This window comes from Melitaea cinxia, chromosome 6 (assembly GCF_905220565.1).
Source record: "Melitaea cinxia chromosome 6, ilMelCinx1.1, whole genome shotgun sequence".
In the NCBI taxonomy this organism is placed as follows: domain Eukaryota; kingdom Metazoa; phylum Arthropoda; class Insecta; order Lepidoptera; family Nymphalidae; genus Melitaea; species Melitaea cinxia.
This window is the reverse complement of record NC_059399.1, coordinates 1,130,111-1,151,739: the sequence shown is the minus strand read 5'-3', so window position 1 is coordinate 1,151,739 and position 21,629 is coordinate 1,130,111. Positions and strand designations below refer to the sequence as shown.

At 37.9% G+C, this 21,629-nt stretch overlaps 1 protein-coding gene and 1 long non-coding RNA gene across 3 annotated transcripts in view; both read left to right on the top strand.

The window, feature by feature from the left end:
* Positions 1-306: 306 nt before the first annotated feature.
* On the top strand, positions 307-3,199 carry LOC123654161. Of its 2 annotated transcripts, XR_006743200.1 has the most exons (4): positions 307-997; positions 1,155-1,256; positions 2,057-2,186; positions 2,303-3,199. It is a non-coding gene; the product is annotated as an uncharacterized LOC123654161 (long non-coding RNA). The 2 variants fall into 2 exon arrangements; XR_006743199.1 differs by having other exon boundaries at positions 2,057-2,314.
* Positions 3,200-6,333: 3,134 nt separating this feature from the next.
* Positions 6,334-21,629, top strand: part of LOC123654469 (neuropeptide FF receptor 2-like) — a gene marked incomplete at its 5' end in the record, with an annotated part of 54,085 nt that continues 38,789 nt past the window's right edge. Inside the window, 2 exons of the mRNA XM_045590368.1 lie at positions 6,334-6,374; positions 6,935-7,077. Of these exons, the coding sequence (XP_045446324.1) occupies positions 6,334-6,374; positions 6,935-7,077 (184 nt within the window). The remainder of the gene's footprint in view (positions 6,375-6,934; positions 7,078-21,629) is intronic.

Here is a 21,629-nt window from a genome sequence, read left to right as displayed (position 1 = left end):
GCTTTACTTCGTCCGCGTGGAATAGGAACTATTCTATCATACATAATTTTTGTAAAACTTACGTGCAGTGCACGTAGTGGAAGCTCTCAAAAGGAAAAAAACCCGATTTTGTATATATGTATGTATAATTTTATAATCTATTGTGATGTATTCTAATTTCTATAACAATTATTTGTACACTTCCTAACCGCTCCTCTATGCGCTGTCCTATACCCAAAGATTGTCTGGAAGAAATCGCTCTTTTAACGATAAGATTGCCTTTGTACATCTTCCTCTAATTATACTACTTTTGTTTGTATCTTTTAAGGGGCTACCCGGCCGAATTTACTGTTTTTACATTCCTTATAGTATGCTTGAACGTTGAATAAACAATAAAGTTCTAAAGACAATATTTTAGCTTGATAATTGATCTGTAATTGTGTCTACTGATATATTGAAAAATTTACCTTATCACGAGAAAATGAATTTTTCGTGAACGCTTTTCTCGGTCTAAAATCCGTATAAACTCGCTAATTATGCAACGCATAGACATGAAACTTTAACCAGTAGTGAATAATGCATTACTCTTCAATACTGTCTGCCAATTTTTCAATTAAATAGATAATTTTTGAGAAATCTGTAATATTGAATTTCGTAAGTAAACCGGGCAAGCGGGTGTCTGCGCGGGCGACGAGGAGCATTCGCCTCTCGGCCGTTGTATGAGGAGCTTGTGTCGTTTGATGCGACGCGCGCGCATTTATTGTTTATTATTTTATTTTTATTGACCCTACAATTTTGGCATTTGTGTGATAGGACACTGTAGACACTTTAGTTTTACAAGTGAACGAAAGGACGCATTTACTTATTTGCTTGTGCAAATACTGTTTATTTAGTTTTATAAGCGAGCGAAAGGACGAAATAACTACCTATTTGTTTACTTGTGTAAATTGAATATGCCGAAAGTATCAAAAGTGAAATGATATCAGCAACAAAGGCTCACGGAAATAAAAATCGCAGTGTAAGTACTTAATTACGTACTGATTTTTTATCGTAATTTTATATTGTATTGTAAGTTTATTACAATACAATAGAACGTATTAATAAAATTAATATAATATCAATTAAATTTACTAAAATTTACAATATAAATAATCATCTTATTATTTTATTTACAGAGCTCAAAGAAAAAGACAGGTACTACAACAACTCGATGGAAATATAGAAAACCAAGATTTAACTTCAGAAAATTGTCAACTTCGAACTTGCGATGTCACACAGTAAGTAAAATATGCTAAGAGTCACACCGCATTATTAGACACTTCCTGACTGGGCTTTGCGGACTTGGTGCGGTTATAAAAAAAGTAAATCGGTATGTGAACCCGACTGCTTAAATCGCTGTGAGTGATTTAAAATCAAGTCCAGTACTTAGTATAGGAATCTAGATTGAGTACTGGACTTGTTTATCTTTCTTTTCAGTTTTTATGCAGTCGGTTTTTATTTATTTCTTTTAATTTCCTTTTTTTACTTAGGATTAGTTTAAATGAAAAATGAGTACCTAGCCAGGAAGTGACATTTTAATCGTAGGCATCGATTACGTAATAGTATAAGTTTTGTGTGTTATATGTATGTGTGTATGTAATTAATTATGTATGTATGTATGTATGTTATATTGTGTATTCTTTTTGTCTTTATTCATACTATCTAATGAAATGACAGACCTACTTATAATCGACGAATAAAGTATTTGTATATGTATATTATTTATGAATGTATGTTTTAGTGTGTCAAACATACCTATATAGTACCAAAAAAAAATGCAGCAATAAGTGTACTAGTATTTGTTTGCGTGGATGTGTGTGTAGATATGTGTCTTTGTGTTATCTTCTTCTTCTTCTTCTTCTTCTTCTTCTTGATTAATGGCTTTCAATGTGCCAAATGAGCACAGATGATTTCGCCAATGTCACGTAGAATGGAGAATACACGAAGGAGATTGATCGGTGCGATTGTGTTATCTTAATTCAATGTGTACAAAATGTAAAATATGTTATTATCTTAGTAAATGTATATTTTTTTCTAGGACTACCTTCAAAAAAGTGCCACAAGGTCTAGATTTAACTACGCCTATGGCACATAAGAATAAGTTTGCAGAGTCAACTAATGGGTTTAATTCAACCTATTGTCAGGGATTAGAAAGTGAAGAAAAAGAGGTATTTCCATTTTAGTTATCACTGTATTATTTTACCTTTCACATTTTCTTTCTGGTAAACAAATAAAATATGTGTTCAACTTTTTGTTCTCGATTCAGTTATTTTTTTAATTTCAGTATACTGTTACTACGGAACCGGAAGAAATTATATCCGATAAATACGTCGGAAGGAAGATTGTGGCCATATCTCAATTCAAAAATTACTCAACTTTTGTAAACATGGCCATCTAGCGTATTCATCGAATGATATAATACTAACAGGAGAAAATCAAAATAGTCTGATATCATTATTTACTTTTCAGTGTAAAATGTATAACGTAACTCTTACAATCGAAAATGATATCTGTGAAGACAATTATTTAAATTTGAATGCATGTGCAGTAGCTGGTACCATCGCAATAGGATGTGGCCGGTCACAACTTGAAGAAGTGTTGTCAGCTATAAATTTGCCTAGTTTCACTGAAAATACATACGACCACAATCACAAGGTTATTGGCAAACATCGTCATCTCATTGAGGTGAAATGTCCCATTACAGCGCATAGAATCGGCATAGACGAAGCTATTAGGAAGAAAAAAATAACCGTCTGGAAAATAAATAAGAATGGTCAATACCACATTAACAAAAATTGGTATTACCAAATTCAAGGTCAATTACATGTAACACAAAGCAAAAAATGTATATGTATATGCGGTATGGGGCAGTGAAAATGAATCGCTTAGAATCGAAATTATTAATAAAGACGATAATTTTTGGCAGAAGGAAATAAAACAAAAGTTGACAAAATTCTATATTGACTGCATACTTCAAAAACTGATTGATCCGAACACATTATTTAAGAAATATACTCAAATAAAAGCAAAAATGTAACCGATTCATATTTAAAAATAAAAATCACAATTTTAAATCAATGAGTGTATGTTTAATCATGTGTACTCAATATAATAATTGTGTTTGCAGGCAAACGAAAAAAAACCGACTTCAGTTATATCGACAAGTAATAAAACGCAGGTAGACAAAAAATTAGTCAAGTAAATACGCATTATCAAAGATTACTCCAAAAGTTGTAATCAGATCTCGATGAAATTTAAATGTGACCACATGATAAACATCGGTTTTCGACTAAATCAAAAATTGTCAAAATCGGTACATTAAAAAGTTATGCGGATTTTCGAGTTTTCCTCGATTTCTCTGGGATCCCATCATCAGATCCTAGTTTACTTATCATGGTACCACACCTAAGATATCTCCTTTCCAACAAAAAAAAGAATTATCAAAATCGGTCGATAAACGACGAAGTTATCCCCGAACATACATAAAAAATATATACGGTCCTCCTCCTTTTTTGAAGTCGGTTAAAAAGAGTAGGATTTTTTTTTATTTATTCGGCCCGCTGACTAGTGGTCTCTTTACAATCGACTATTTGGCTAGTCGGCCAAAGCTATAATCAGCACATCTATACTAATTAAATTACTTACCAACAAATAGATATCCAGGTATTTCTTTTTAGTCCATCCCTAATTGCAAATTAACTCTGTAGCGTATTTAAATAATTTGCAAAGTTAGTATTCACATATATTTAGAAGTGAATTATAAATAAAATATATTTAGGTATTTTAATCTGTTTGCGTTATCAACTCTCGGCCTATAAAATCGATTGATGACTGCGCGTTGTAATAATACGCAACAAATCCGCTAGATGTCTTATTTTACCTCACGCGCTTAAATACGTAAAAGTTGTCAGGTGAAGAGCGGGAAGGGGGCGGTCAAGCGAGTTGAAACGCGCGAGGTCATTCAGATAGGGTACGCCCTTAATGGTATGCAATAAAGAATATTATTATTATTATTATTTTGAAACATTCTTCATTGGCATTTCGCTCCTATCGGTCTTAGCGTTATGATGATATATGATGATGATACACTGAATGTTTCAAATCGGACCAGTAGTGGCTGAGATTAGCGTGTTCAAATAAACAAACAAACTTCACCTTTATAATATTAGTATAGATTGTTATGAAAATATCTTTTTATGATGATAAGTGGTTACCGTAGCGTATGGACTCTTGCAACACCAGAAGCATTGCAAGCGCGTTGCCGACCTTAACCCCGTACACAATCCCGAAAGTCTAGTTACCTTATACCTCAAAGGGACACAAGGTGGCTACATAAAATAAGTGTTATTTAGCTGTGAAGCTGAACAAGATTGAAGTACTTACTCAGTCACGCTTCTTCAAATTTTCAATCTCAATAAAATAATACATATAAAATCTATACATATATTGCTTTATATTCGAGTGTATAATAAAATACTCGCTATATACACACGATTTATGTGCTCTAGACATGTAATTTAATAGAAAAGAAAACTGAAATAAAATATTCGTAACAATCATTATTTATTTATTTACAAAACTTTATTTATTATCTATACATATAATAGAATGGTAGGAAAGTCAAAACTGTACATTGAATATTTTTTTTTAAAGAATACTTGGGGTGTGATCTACAATCGATACCGAAGCCAAAAATATAGTTTTTAGAATTTTTGTCTGTTTGTCTGTATGTATGTTCGGGATAAACTCAAAAATTACTGCATGGATTTACTTCAAATTTAGCACGAATATTATTAAGAAGTCGGGTCAAGATATAGGCTACTTATTATCACGCTATCACCTACGGGAAACGAGCAGTGAATCTTTATTTCTTCAACGCATTCTGTAACAACGTGTAATCTAACGACGCATATTTGAATGTTGTTGTTATTATGTTAGTAACCATGCTATAAGCTAGCTTCACACTATAAATAAAGACAGTCTGTAGTATATTTAGTATCAGCATTGCACCCGTGCGAAGCCAAGGCGGGTCGCTAGTAGAAGATAAAGATATATATAAAAACTTCGAATACGCTGTATTCTTTCTAAAACATTAAGTACAACTACCCAATAAATTGCACGTGATTGAAACATATGAACTTGGTCGTTTTTATTTAAGTAACAACATTACTTTAGCTACATCTGGAAAGCAATTGTCCAAAAGCTTGATAAAACGACCTTCTCACCGAACGAATAGTACGAACAAAGTTCTATCTTGTTTTGAGTAATAATCGTAAATTTGATACTAGACATCTGACTTTAGTCGCTTATGTGTAATAAATATACTTTATTTTCTAATTTAGACGCGTTGGCGCAACGGTCACAGCACTGGTTTGTGGCTGTTGCGCTGGCGAATGCGGATTCGATCCCCGCACATGACAAACATTTGTCCTGGCCATGCAGATGTTAGCCGTGGTCTGGGTGTTTGTGCAGTCTTTATGGGTCTCCCCACCGTGCCTGACAGAGCACGTTAAGCCGTTACTCATAGTAGCAAATATATCCGCCGACCCGCATTGGAGCAGCGTGGTGGACAAAGCTCTGATTCTTCTCCTACATGGGGAAAGAGGCCCAGCTGTGGGATATTACAGGCTGAAGCGTCTTTTTTAGACAAGTAGCTGTATGCTGTAACCGTTCATGATAAAAATTTCAAATAAAAGAAGTTTAACAGAAAAGAAAAATGTGGTGAAACTTTGAAACACGTAATATAAGTTTAAGAATAAGCTAACAATATTGAAGACACTTTTCTTGTTCTGCGCTACGAAGTTATATGTTGACCAGACTTGTATTAGATTTTTAAAACAGTCAAACTAAAATCAATATAAATTTTATAACAAGCTTTGGACCATTTTGATCTTCCGTCTTGACATAAATATGTAGTTATTTGTACATTTAATAATTTCTTAATCCCGCTACGTTATTTAATCTCTGTAGTAGTAAGTTAACGTTCTAACCATTCTCCACCATAAGCACTTTTTAACCAACTCAAAAAAGGAGGATGTTTCTCAATTCGACCGTATATATTTTTTTATGTATGTTCGCGGACAACTTCGTAGTTTTTGAACCTATTTTGATGATTCTTTTTTGTTGGAAAGGAGATATCCTAGGAGTGGTACCATTATAAGGACACTAGGATCTGATGATGGTATCCCAAAGAAATTGAGGTTAAACTTCGAAAATCGTAGTGGCGAGTAGTGCGTTTGTTAATTAGTTTCGTCTGCTTACGTTGTATTACTTGTCGATGTAATTGGAGTCGGTTTTCTTCGTTTGCTAGCAAACACAATTATATTATTTATAATTTATCGAAATCAATCCACAAAGTGGAAAGTTATGCGATATACTACAACTTAGATTGACGAAAAAATAGTCAAGTAAAAATACGTATTATTATTGATAACTCAAAAAATACTGGTCAGATATTAATGAAATTGAAATCAGATTAAAAACGATCGATTTAAAAAAAAAAGTAATATAAATTCGAAGTGAAAAGTTTTGGGGTAACATACACGAAAAAAAAAAACAGTCGAATTGAGAACCTCCTCCTATTCTGAAGTCAGTTAATTTTTTTAACTCTTTTTGACAAGATACATTACACGGTAAAATGTCACTCTTAGGGCAGATTGCGTTACTCAGCCTTACTGTTTTTAGGGGGATCCCTTTTATGTCACATAATATAAAGACACACACCGCCTATTTTTCACATTACGTTACTTACAACGTACATTCCAACCGTCCCTAAATCAACACAGTTTTCAACTACCAAGTCCTTTCATTCTATCCTACCTTCCTACCCCCTCTTGTTTATAACATACTACTTGTACATACATAAACAGTATTTAAGGCTAAAATATACTAATTCTTAATATTTTTTTTGTTACAGTGTCACAAACATTTTCCTGGTTAACTTGTCAGTAGCGGATCTGCTGGTAACACTATTCTGCATGCCAGTTCAAATAGCGAAGTCAGTCACGCTGCTCTGGTACTTTGGAGAGGTCATGTGCAAGACTGTCAACTTTCTTCAAGGTTTGTGTTTTCTTAATAAATTAAATTTAGAATACATAAAATAAACACCAGAATCTCATAAGCCCCCAATAGGTCTGGAAACAAGGGCATAAATTCAAACGGCCAGACCACGTCAAACGTTTGGAACAAATGAGTAGGTTTTGAGTTTCAAACAACGCTTGGAACAAATGAGTAGGTTTTGTTTTGAGTCGCATTAGCTCGCTTTATACTTACTTACCTGTTATGTCTCAATGTATAGAATAAGGATGGATGCTTTATACATCACACTGCTTCACGAAGTCATGGTAGATTTTCTACTACGAGTAACAATGGCAATCAATTGTCAATTATATCGACCGGGACCGAAAACTTTACGTGTTCCAAAGTACGGTGAGAGAAGATCCACAAAGAAAAATACCCAGTTTTAAGAATAGAAACATGTGCATGTCGTTTTTGCTCTAAGAATTATTTTGAGATGGCTTCCTTTAATTTAAGAGACACCTTAATTACTTTTGTCTTCTATTTCTTAAAGTAAACATTTCCCGCATTGATAAATATTATTCGCGTAAATATTGACAATCCCAATTCTTTCTGACTATCAGTGAAATTAAGAATAAGTCAATACAATAATAACAATAATAATAACAATAACATCTCGTTTGCCAAAAACAACTTATGTAATTCATAGAAGTAACACATGTAAACACAACACATACACACAACAACATGTTTTTTTTTTCTCCTAAATTTATTAATTTTTTCTTAATTTTCTTTTATACTAGCTTTGTCTTGACAATGACGAACATAAAAAAAGAATTATCTAATTTGACACATTCAATTTATGGTAAAGATCACAGCTAAATAATACTGTCTTCAAGCAGTGTTGTGTTCCTGGTGGTGAGTACGGTGACCAGAGCTCCTGGGGGAAATAGGGGGGGATAGGGTCGACAACGCGCTTGCAATGTTTCTGGTGTTGCAGGTTGGGATCTATAAGCTACGGTAATTACTTAACATCAGGTGAGCCGTACGCTTATTTTCCGACCTAGTTATACATATATATATATATATATATAAAATAACTTAAATGGATAAATTTAAAACTAAAATCTAAATAAACAAAGCAAAGTTCACCGATCTTTAACAATAGTGCTTATTTTAACGAATTCACTTATTGTTGAAGCTATAATAGTTTGAATTAAAATAGATAGTACATATACAATGAATTCTACTGAGACAGGAGGTCTGATAACAAGTTTAGCATAAATTATCTATATAATATAAAAATTAATGTTTGTCTGTATGAACTTTATAGAATCGTTAACTATGCATTTAATCATGTTATGATCTTAAGGAAAGTGTTGTGCATGAGCCCACAAAGGTTTTTCAGTTGGTACGACCAAAAAAAGCTTAACAACGCGCGCAGGGTACCGCTACTCTGCAATAAATTAATTATATTATTGCAAAATAAAGTAATCTTAACTTTTAAAAGTCCAAAACTAAATTTTGAAAAACGATATCGTCAACTTTTTTAAAATTATGTTTTTAAATAACACAATAACAAAATAATTGTAAACAATCTGGGCCCGCAACTTCATTCGCATGGAATAGTACTTTACACAGCATTTTTTGGATAAGTCACATATCTTTTGGTTTATTTTGAATTATAAGCCCCGTCTTTTGGGTATTTACATGTTCAACGTGATTCTTTAAATTGGCATAACTTATTTATTTATTAACTGATTGACATGGAACAAACACTAAATTTTAAATGCCTACCACAATATACTAATGAAAACCACGTCTAAATTGTATAAGCTATTTCTTAGATTAGCGTGCACCAACGCACGACAGACAGACAAAAACTCTAACACAACAGCACCTAAAGCAATGATTGTTTTTGGTGTTGTTGTACCCGCAGCTTGAAATGCGTTGGTTGGAGGAAAATACGTACCTACTAAAATTTTATATAGCCCTTAGCCTTCCTTGGTAAATGAATTATCCAACACAAAAAGAATGCTTCTATTCGAACCAGTATTTCCTTTGGTTAGCGCGTTCAAACTCTTTAGCTATAAACATTATAGAAAAGAATACAATACATTGAAATAGTTGCATAACATTTTTTCTAAGTAAAAGTTCTTTACGCACGTTTGACTTTGGGAGTAAGCTGGTGAATGCGTGACGAGAGCGTTACGAAAAGTGTGATCGTGCGAGGTGAACGGAAATTGAGAGGGAGTTGATGTACACATATATATATAGGTATATATATATTGGCCACAGCATCTGTTGCAGATGATTGTTGCAGCGCTAGTGTGTTGGTAGGATCCCACATCGTCGTTGATGGCTATAGAGCCCTATTGCCGCCCGGCACTTCTTGCCACATCGATTGCACTTAAATCGCGAATCCGTTGGAGGAGGAGATGAGGCATAGCGCAGTTTTTTCTGCTTGATATTCTCGAGCCAGTCTTCGTCGTGCTTGGCAACTCCGATTGTGATGTCATGGCACCATTTGGATCTCATTTCGGCGCGATTTTCCCAGCATTCGGTCGGGATCCCAAAGCTGATCATATCCCGCCTGCAGGAGTCTTTAAACCGTAGCACTGGGCGCCCTGCGGGTCTCTTCGCGTCCGCTATCTGACCCAGCATTACTTGACGTGGAAGTCTCTCGGGGGCCATTCTATGTACGTGGCCAAGCCAACGCAATCTACGCTGTTTCAGCATTGCGGTGATGCTACAGCAGCCTGTTTTTGAGAGAACTACCTCGTTGCTCATTTTGTCTCTCCAAGTGACTCCAAGAATAGTCCTCAGACAGCGCATATGCAAGGCATTAAGTTTGCGTTCTTGTCTTGTGTAAGTAGTCCATGTTTCCGAAGCGTACAACAGTATACTAAGAACGCAGGTCTGGTATACAAGGACTTTAGTATGAGTGGTAAGCCTGTTATTTCTCCAAACGCGGTCAAATAGCTTGCCAAAAGCGGTCAATGCTCTGCCAATCCGGGTATCTATCTCCCTGTCGCTTGAGAGTGAGGAGGTGGTGGTGGAGCCAAGATAGCAGAAGTGTTCCACTACATCAAGGATGGTGCCGTCAAGTGTGATTTCAGGAGGCTGACTTACGCCCTGCACCATGATGACGGTTTTCCTGGTATTTACGCTCATAGAAAACAGATGACAGGCGTTACCAAATCTCGTCACCAATTCTTGTAATTCGCCTTCAGAGTTCGCGACTAGTGCAGCATCATCCGCATACAGGAGTTCTCTGGCAATTAGATCCAGACGCTTATTTTTGGACTTCAGTAGATTAATGTTGTACAGTCTTCCGTCCTTTCTTGTGTGCAGATGTACTCCGACGCCGCAACCCTCAAACGCAGTCAAGAGGAGCGCTGATAGAAAAATCCCAAAGAGGGTAGGGGCTAGTACGCAGCCTTGCCTGACTCCGCGCCTAACGTTGAAAGGCGTTGATCTTTCTCCATCAAATATGACAGAGCCTCTCATGTTGTCGTGGAAGGCCCGTATGATGTTTAAAAGCTTTGGAGGGCACCCGATTTTGCTTAATACTTCGTACAGCCCATCCCTACTCACGGTGTCAAATGCCTTATTTAAATCGACAAAGGCCATGTATAGCGGTACTTGATGTTCTCGACATTTCTGCTGCAGTTGACGAAGGGTAAAAATCATGTCTGTAGTAGATCGGCCAGATCTGAACCCACATTGTGTCTCTGGGTAGATCCGAGCGGCCAATATGTCCAGCCTTCTCAAAACAACCTTAGCAAATGCCTTTCCCGCAATACTCAGTAGAGATATACCCCTGTAATTGTTACAGTCACCTCTGTCTCCTTTGCCCTTATACAAGGTAACTATCTCTGAATCCTTCATGTCTTGAGGTATGGTTTCCTCATCCCAGCAGCGCTGTAATAGAGCGTACAGGGGAGATGAAACACAGCTAAGTCGCACTAATTCAGCTGGTAAGTTGTCAGGACCTGTGCTCTTGCCTAATTTCAGGTTTCGGATAGCGAGAAGGAATTCTTCGCCCGTTGGAGGGTCATCGAGTTCAGTCACCGGAGGTCGAGGAGTAAGAGTGGTCAGTGCCTCAGGATGTAAAGCAACCTCTTGTGAGTACAGGTTTGAATAGTGTTGTACCCACCTTTCAAGTTCTTCTTTCTTATCTGCGATCGGATTTCCAGCAAGGTCTTTGATTGCGGAACGTTTCCTTTTAGTAGGACCGGTTGCAGTTCTTATTCCTCGGTACATACCCTTAAAGTCGCCCACATCCCGGCAGTTTTGTATTGATTGACATAGTTTGACCCAGTACTCATTCGCGCAGCTACGACTGGTGCGTTGTACTTTTGCTTTCGCTGCTTTGTATATTGATAGTTTGACAGGATCTCTATGGTTGTTTATGAGATTTATATGAGCTGTCCGTTTTTGCTCTATTAATGGGAGCAGAATGTGTTCGTACTCGGCAAACCAGTCATCAGCAGTCTTCGCTTTCCTGCCAAACACTTTTTCAGCGGTTTCTGCGATTACTCTCTTTGTGACCTGCCACATGTCTTCGGCACAAGCTGTTCCGTCTAAGATTTCACTGGAAAGTTTCTCCTTCATCAGATTCTCTAGTTCTTTACATAGATTTTTGTCACGCATAGCTGCGGTGTTCAGTGCAACTTTACGGGGAGCTTTCTTAGTTGAGTGAATTTTCTTAGGAGTAAGACGAGTCTTTGCCATCACTAGAGAGTGGTCAGTGCTGCAGTCGGCACTGTGATAAGTACGAGAGTTAAGGATGTCACGCAGATCCCTCCTCCTTGTAATAATAAAGTCAATCTGATGCCAATGGCCTGAACGGGGGTGTCTCCACGACACTTTGTGAATAGGTTTGCACTTGAAGTAGGTATTAGTCACGCAAAGAGACAGCGATGCACAAAGCTCCAGCAAGCGTTGCCCGTTCTCGTTAATGTTGCCGATTCCATAGCGCCCGACGCATTCGGTCCAGTCGCCGTACTTGTTTCCTATTCTTGCGTTAAAGTCGCCAAGCAAAAGGAGTTTATCAGATGCCCGAACACCCTCCAGACATTTGCGTAGGTCTTCGTAGAATTTGTCCTTGGTAGCGGCAGGAGCCTTAAGAGTCGGAGCATATGCTGAGATAAGAGTGATCGGACCCAAAGCTGTTAATAGTCTTATGGACATTATGCGCTCGGACACACATGAAGGCACTTCAGTACACTTGAGAAAGCAGTTACGAACGGCGATGCCAACCCCGTGTTCTCGCCTATCTCCGTCATTTTTTCCTTTCCAGAAAAAGGTGTAGTTATCTTCACGTATACTGCCCTCGTCTAGGAGACGAGTTTCTTGTAGAGCAGCTACGTCAACACGAAGCCGGAGAAGTTCTCTATCTATGATGGTGGTCTTTCTGAGCTCTGGTGAACCGGCAGTGGTCACGGTTGATGTCGTCAAATCTTCGGATCCGGGTAGCATGGTTCTCACGTTCCATGTAGCAAATCTTGTGACGTTGCTGGGATTATTTTTAGGATTTAGGTGATTGTTTTTGTTATTATTATTATTATTATTATTATCCCTTCTTTTATTGTTAGGTGCATCAATACCCATCCTGTTATACAGACGCTGTAACACGCCTGCTGCTCCATACACCTATAGGAGCGCAAGATGAGAGGCGGACCAGTACCTTATTGGCCGGGGGCTGCCCAGCTGAGGCAGGCGGTAACTGGACAGTTAGTCACGATGGATTATCCTACCGTCGGGAGCCACCCCTGGCGCCCGCGCACACGCCTATTTGCGCAAGGCTTATCACCGGTGACTGCGGCTCCCCGTGTTGTGATCCGCACCTTTTCAAGCACGGGTGGAGTGACCTCTCCACAGGCGCTGCATGCCTGGGACGCAGTTGTGAGAGCACGGACATGCCCATCATCCATGATCTCCTCTCGACCTCTCCGACTGTTTCCCCAGGAATGACGAGTCATTACGTGAGGAGCCGGTTTGGTTGCAGGGGCTGCCGACTTATTCAGGTTGGACCTTAATGTCGCCTACGGTACCCCAGATCCGTTTGCCTCTTCCGCCTGATCCACCGTACTGATGCCTTTCATCTCCGCCTTCTCAGCCGTTGAGGTCTTTACCCGTAACCCTGGGTACGGGCTCCGCGATATACCCCGCGGGACTGGGTCCCTGCCCGAACTTGGCCACCGTCCCACTCCGGCCTACTGGAGTGAGGGGTGCCCACCCCCGCGGCTTGGACGCGCCGGTCAGGAATTACCCCGGTAGGTGATAGAGAAGGTGACTCTACCTCCCCCGGGGCCGGGTTAATGGTCTTGTGTGATGTTAGTCCAAGACCAATGGCATATAGGTATATATAGATTAGAAATTACAGAAGCAAATTAACAAAATTATAACTTAAAAAAGTGCAAATTCGGTCTTATCATTATTCATCAACTATCTTACAGACAAGCACTATCAATAGAAATATTGCTAAAATTGAGAATTGATTATGAAAATAATTACTTTTTTAAAACACATTACTTGTTAATAAAGTATTGTATACTTATGAGTTTCGCTACATTTTGAAATTTAAACAGGCAATTTATTTCATTGTGTTGTTACTGTTTTATATTTTTAAATTACGTTTTTGCGCATTCTTTACATCCCTGTCATTTACATACCGGTAAAGTACCAAAATGTAATACACGATATTGACTGTTATACGCTTTTGCGATATATTTTCGTGATAATGAGTTACAACAGAGTCAATTTATTACACAATATACGTAAGTTAGAAATTTTAAATAACACAAAATTATAATTAATAATACGTAATTTACGGAAGGTAATTACGTAAATGTATCGTATCGTATTACGTAAATGTAGGTAATTTACGGAAATGTATCGCTTATAGCGTATTAAGTAACCTGATAATCATTACATGTAAGAAGTGTATTAGCGCGAATTTTTAAGGTATTTTATGCTTGTATGGCGACATCTATCGCGCGAAATACGAACGACTACAAACTACGTAATTAGAGAAAACTGACGTATGCTACATCGCGCTATCAGAGTTTTCAAAGTGATTAAGTATATATACAAGATCCCGACAACAACCGTCGGGGCGTTAGCCCACCAGACAGAACACCCGTCTGGTCGGAGGATCCTCCCTTTTCCTCACGCCCCCAAACTGGTGACCCCGAGCATGAACATCAGCGCAGCCTTCGCAAGCTACCTCATCATGACGTCAGCATCACTTGACCCCGAGCATGAACATCAGCGCAACCTTTATCCTCATCATCACTTCCTCAAGCTTTCGAGCAGCGAGTAGCATCCACCATCTACAACTTCAGCCAGCCAGCATCTACGGCTACTACGGGTATCCTGACCACCAGCATGCAGCGAACGCGCATTCCTGGTCATCACCCACAGCCTTCTAAGCGACTTTGGCACAGCATACTGCACTTCGGCCGGTCAGCAAGCAGAGACGCACTTCTCTCCTGGTCGACGCAGCAGCCAGCCACTACGCAGCACTGCACCACTCCGACTCACTGGAGCATATGCAGCATCACCGCAGACAGTTCCGACTCACCGTGAACTATGCGGCATCTGGTTCCGACTCACTGGAACATTCCACTGGCCCGGCAAGCATCACAAGATGAATGGACGACTTAACCTACTATCGACCTCCGGTCTCGGAGGGGAGTGATGTGGCGACATCTATCGCGCGAAATACGAACGACTACAAACTACGTAATTAGAGAAAACTGACGTATGCTACATCGCGCTATCAGAGTTTTCAAAGTGATTAAGTATATATACAAGATCCCGACAACAACCGTTAGGGGCAGTAGCCCGCCAGACACGACACCCGTCTGGTCGGAGGATCCTCCCTTTTCCTCACGCTCCCAAACTTGTATTACAGAAGTTGATAAAAGTACAGTTGTAGCTTTCATTATGTTAAGGATGAAGTTAGGTATTATGAAGAATAATGACTAAGTTATCGTATTAAAATAGGTACTTAGTAAAATAACTTTTTCTTTATCTTCCAACTTTGGAGGCTATTGTGATAATTTTTAAGTTTTCATAGTAAAGAATAATAACGTTTTTTTTTAAATTTCGAACAGTCGTTGGAACACAATTTTTAATCCTTTTGAATTTAGACATTAAAAAAGAGGTGCTTAATTCAAATGTATCGAAGTAAAATATCTTTACGTAGGGAGTAAGGTGGTAAATGTTTGACGAGAGCGTTAAAAAGTGTGATCGGGCGAGGCGAACGGAAGTTAAGATATGAGTTTGTGAAGATAGAAAGAGAGAGAGTTACGTTTCGTAAGTTTTTCTTCAGTCGTGTGGTTTAAAGTATACTCGTTTTTTTCTTCTGTTGGTTACCTCATAACTGTTTACTGTATGTACCAATTTTGATATTTCTTCTTATATTCAAAAGATGGTACTTTTCATTATTTTAATTTGAGTAAGATCTAAAATTAGTTTTAGAGCTATCCTCAACACTTATCCGCATTGTATTTGAAGTTGTTTTCTATTATAACTATTATCTGACATTATGATATGACTCCTACTAAGTGAAAACTATATAAATTTAATATTGCCTATTTTATTACTACACTAGTAGTGTATTGAGGTTTCACACACGTTAATTTGAGGGGAAAGAGAACCTATAGCCTTCTACGTTACATGGGCTTTTCAACACAAAAATAATTTTTCAATTATAATAAGTAACTAACGGCTAAAATCTCGTCTTGGACCGTCGATTTTTGGGGTTTTGTGGGGTGACGGGGAAGGATGGCGTGGGCTACCCCTTGGTACCAACCCCACCAAAACAATGTAAGCACAAATATTCTAATAAAATTAGCAAGATTCTGTGCTAGACTATAGATATAGAATTCCAAAAAATACCTACTATATCGAATCTGAGCACCCCACTATCCATGTGGTCTTAGTCTGCCCTACCCCTAGAGTGTATATAAAAAGCCGGAGGCGCGGAGGGCAGCGCGCAGCGCTGGAGCTAAGCGTTATTCTAACCTCAAAATTTTAACCATGGATGATTTTAATAATTGTTACCGTGTTGTTAATTTACGTACAGATATTTAGACAAAAATAATGCAATTGTGCTTAAATCGTTTTTGAACGAAACACTAAGTGACGCCATTTTGTTTGCAAGCGTCTATTTGTCAGTCGTTAAACGTCAGTTCGTATCTTTTGTTGATCTTGCCGTCGAGATCGTTTTTACGTACTCCTGTTCAAAAATAACGCGTGAAAGTTGCGGTATGGAGCAAGATTCAGACGTGGAGCTCGAAGGTACTTTAATAGCTTTTTTTTTATGTCACTAGGTCGACAAACAAGCGTACGGCTCACCTGATGGTAAGCAATTACCGTAGCTTATAGACGCCTGCAACACCAGAAGCATCGCAAGCGCGTTGCCGACCCAATCCCCAATCCCCCAGGAGCTCTGGTCACCTTACTCGCCAACAGGAACACAATACTGCTTGAAAACAGTATTATTTAGCTGTGGTCTTCTGTAAAGTCGAGGTACTACCCCAGTCGGGCTGCTCTATATTTTGAGCTGGAAATTCCTGCTGTGCTCTACCTCAGTTGAGCTTTAAATTCTTCTTCTAATCTCAAAACTTTAACAATGGATATCTCAATAACTATGCGGTTGCGTAGGGCGAGAATGGTACCGAGATTAGCCCGCTCCCCTCTCTCCCCCCACGCCTCAAAACCCCATAAATCGAAGGTCCGAGGTGTAGATTTTAACTAAACTAACTTGAAACTAGAGCGTTTAAACAAACAAACAAACTTTTCAAGTTAATCTATAATTATATATATATATAAACGCGAAAGGTCATTCATCACGAAATCTCCGAAACTATAACACCTACAAACTTGAAATTTGGCAGATAGGCTCCTTATAGGAAGTAGACATCCGCTAAGAACGGATTTTACGAAAATCAATCCCTAAGGGGGTAAAATGGGGGTTGGAAGTTTGTATGAGAGTCCCATGTTTTTGACGTAAGAGACTTGAAATTTAAAATGTATGCTCTATAGATGATAACAAGGTGTTCAAATAATGTATCTTTAGAAATCAACTCCCTTTTGGGGTTAAAACGGGGGATATTACGTTGACTCACTAATCACGAAATCTCCGAAACTATAATGCTTACAAACTTGAAATTTAGCAGGTAGGCTCCTTATAGAGCGTAATCTATTGCTAAGAATGGATTTGACAAAACTCGACCCCTAAGGGGGTAAAACGGGGGTTGGAAGTTTGTATGAAAGTCCCATGTTTTTGAAGTAAGAGACTTGAAATTTAAAATGTATGCTCTATAGATGATGAGAAGGTGTCCGAATGATATATCTTTAAAAATCAACTCCCTTTTGGGGTCGAATCGGGGGATGGTAGGTTGACTCACTCATCACGAAATCTCCGAAACTATAACACCTATAAACTTGAAATTTGGCAGGTAGGTTTCTTATAGAGCATAGACATCCGCTAAGAAGGGATTTTACGAAACTCGACCCCTAAGGGGGTAAAACGGGGGTTGGAAGTTTGTATGAAAGTTCTATGTTTTTGAAGTAAGATGCTTGATATTTAAAATTTATGCTCTATAAACGATGAGAAGGTGTTCAAATAATGTATCTTTAGAAATCAATTCCCTTTTGGGGCTTAAAGCGGGGTTAGGTTGACTCATCATTACAGCCTATACAGTCCACTGCTGGACATAGGCCTCCACAAGTTTACGTCAAAAATAACGTGAACTCATGTGTTTTGCCCATAGTCACCACGCTGGGCAGGCGGGTTGGTGACCGCAGTACTGGCTTTGTCGCACCAAAGACGCTGCTGCCCGTCTTCGGCCTGTGTATTTCAAAGCCAGCAGTTGGATGGTTATCCCGCCATCGGTCGGCTTCTTAAGTTCCAAGATGGTTGTGGAATCTTGTTATCCCTTAGTCGCCTCTTACGACACCCACGGGAAGAGAGGGGGTGGCTAAATTCTTTAGTGCCGTAGCCACACAGCACTAGGTTGACTCACTCATCACGAAATCTCCGAAACTATAACAGCTACAAACTTGAAATTTGGCAGGTAGGTTCCTTATAAGGCGTATTTTACGAAACTTGACCCCTAAGGGGTAAAATGGGGGTTGAAAGTTTGTATGAAAGTCCTATGTTTTTGAAGTAAGAGACTTGAAATTTAAAATGTATGCTCTATAGATAGTGGAGGAGGTGTCCAAATAATGCATCGTAATATATATATATATACTGACTCACTCATCACGAGAACTCAAAAACCGCTGGGTGGTTTCTATCCAGTATGGACAAAGGTAAAATTTGGCAGGGAGGTAGATTACCTATAGTTAGTAGACGTCCGCTAAGAACGAATTTTGCGATATTCCACCGCTAAGGGGGTTTGGTTGAGGTTGATAGTTTGTATGAAATACATGCAGCAGCTATAACTTCGCCTGATAGGTTGTTATTTATACTGCAGCTTGAAAATAAAACTAAAAATGTGATGTATAGTGGTTTTATAAAAATAACTATTAAATTATACTAAATTGTGCCTTTGAAAAAGTTACTCAGAGTGATAAGCATTTCAAGTGAATGAAATAATAAAAATAATGTGCGTTAAGCATCTTAATAGTAATGCATATCTTCATAATCACGCGGACGTAGTCGCGGGCAACAGTTAGTGTAGTATTATAAAACAAAGTTCCCAAAAGCGTATGTGATCGATTCCCTGCGGTTTCACCAATGAAGGGCTTCAAGAGGAAGGTTTACGGAACGGCTAAGCCGATTTTGATGAGCGTTTCACTGGAAGTTTGCCGGGAAAACTTTGTGACAAACTGATTTCAACGCGGGTGAAGCCGCGGGCACAGCTTATATACATAAACAGCAGCTTACATATATAAACGCGAAAGGTCACTCATCATAAAATCTCCAAAACTATAACACCTAAAAACTTGAAATTTGGCAGGTAGGCTCCTTATAAGACGTAGGCATCCTCTAAGAACGGATTTTATGAAAAACGACCCCTAAGGGGGTAAAACGGGGGTTGGAAGTTTGTATGAAAGTCCTATGTTTTTGAAGTAAGAGACTTGAAATTTCAAATGTAAGCTCTATAGATGGTGAAAAGGTGTCCAAATAATGTATCTTTAGAAATCAACCCCTTTTTGGGGTTAAAACGGGGGATAGTAGGTTGGCTCACTGGTCACGAAATCTCCGAAACTATAACAGTTACAAACTTGAAATTTGGCAGAATGGCTCCTTATAGGGCGTAAACATCCGCTAAGAACGAATGTTACGAAATTCGACCCTTAAGGGGGTAAAACGGGGGTTGGAAGTTTGTACGAAAGTCCTATGTTTTTGAAGTAAGAGACTTGAAATTTAAAATGTATGCTCTATAGATGGTGAAAAGGTGTCCAAATACTCGTAATGTATCTTTAGAAATCAACTCCTTTTGGGGTTAAAACGGGGGATGGTAGGTTGACTCCCTCATCACGAAATCTCCGAAACTATAACAGCTACAAACTTGAAATTTGGCAGGTAGGTTCCTTATAGGGCGTAGACATCCGCCAAGAATCGATTTTAAGAAACTCATTTTTAAGGGGATAAAACGGGGGTTGGAAGTTTATATGAAAGTCCTACGGTTTTGAAGTAAGATACTTGAAATTTAAAATGTATGCTCTATAGATGGTAGAAAGGTGACCAAATAATGCATCGTAATCTATATATAAAACAGAAAGGTCACTAACTCACTCATCACAAGAACTCAAAAACCGCTGGATGGTCTATCCATCCAGGCTGGACAAAGACAAAATTTGGCAGGGAGGTAGATTATAGTTAGCAGACGTTCGCTAAGAACGGATTTTATGATATTCCACTGCTAAGGGGCTGTAATTATGGTTGATTGTTTGTATGAAACATATACAGCCTGAAAATAAATTTAAAAATGTGATGTATAGAGAGGTTTTATAAAAATAACTATTAAATTATAAAAATAGTGCCTTTTAAAAAGTTACTCAGTCAAACAAAGTCCCCAAAAGTGTATGTGATCGACTCGCTCAAAATCTGCTGAACGGATTTTCATGCGGTTTCACCATTGGATAGAGGGCTCCACCATTGGCAAGAAGAAGGTTTAGGGAACGGCTAAGCCGATTTTGATGAGAGTTTCACTGAAAGTTTGCCAGGAAAACTTTGTGACACACTAATTTCAAAGGGAGCGAAGCCGCGGGCACAGCTAGTCTTAGTATAGATACACGCATCACTTATCATTGTTGGTCGTACAACAAAACGTTACTGTAACAATTTCCTGTCTAACTTTATCATATTAATTAAGGCTTTCATTGCCTAAAACCTTACGAAGTTTCATAGCGCGGGAATCAAAAGTTATGGAGGTACGCAATATTACCATATGTAATCAAAAGCTACGGAGGTAGAATTACGCTCTGTATCACGCGAAGATTATATTAAGATGGCACGTTTGAAATTTTCGTTGATAACATTCACGTCATCTCGCTTAAACGATGGCTGAGATAAATAGACAATGATAAAACAAATAAATGATTTGGTGAACGAAACTAGGTCTACTTACTACTAGGTTGAATATGTACCATTACTATATATATATATATATATATATATATATATATATATATATATATATATATATATATATATATATATATATATATATATATATAGAATTGTTGGTTGGTCGACCAAAAAATAGTCAAGTAAATACGGATTATTAGGTTTAACTCTAAAATTACTTCTCATATCTCAATTAAATTTAAATGGGACTACATGACACAAACCTCCTTTCGATTAAAAAAATCATCATAATCGATCCACTCAGTCACAACTTCTGAGGTACTTAAAAAATACAATATAATTGAAAACCTTAAACCTTATTTGGAAGTCGGTTAAAAAAAACAAGTCAATACTATAATGTACATTTATGCGCACCGGGCAACTGTCAAATTAAGAAAAAGAAATAAGTCTTCTTACTCACAGATTAGGTATTAGTGTTCTTACTTGGCACACTTTCTTTTATAGTTTTCGGTGGGTAGTTTTTACTACGTGTGCGACGACGCGCGTACTGCTTGGAATGTGTCAGTTTCGTCATATTCATTAGAAGTTTTGTATTTATATTTTCTTTCGCCTTCTATATTTAATCTACTGAATAATTGGTTTTTAAAAATAATTAATGGTTATTTAATATTTTGGTTTTTACAAATAATTTTAAAAATATTAAATAAGTAAGGAATATCCGAAATCCTGGCTCTCATTTTTTATTAATGCTGAATAAATTTGGAACAATTTAGGAAAATAATAGAAAAAAAAGTTTAAGGACCCGAATCCAATTAGTCTAATTGCATCAACAGGGTACTCGATTGATAAAAGGCGAATTTTCAATTCTAATTAAAAACAATCTGATTTCGAGTCAATTTAAAGTTTGTTTGGAGTAATTAATAAAATTGTAAATGCTATATCGATAAGCAAAGATCTACTTTTAAGACGAATAATGACTCGACAGGCTATGTACATACTGTCTTGAGAACTGTGGAACACGTGAAGTTGTAAT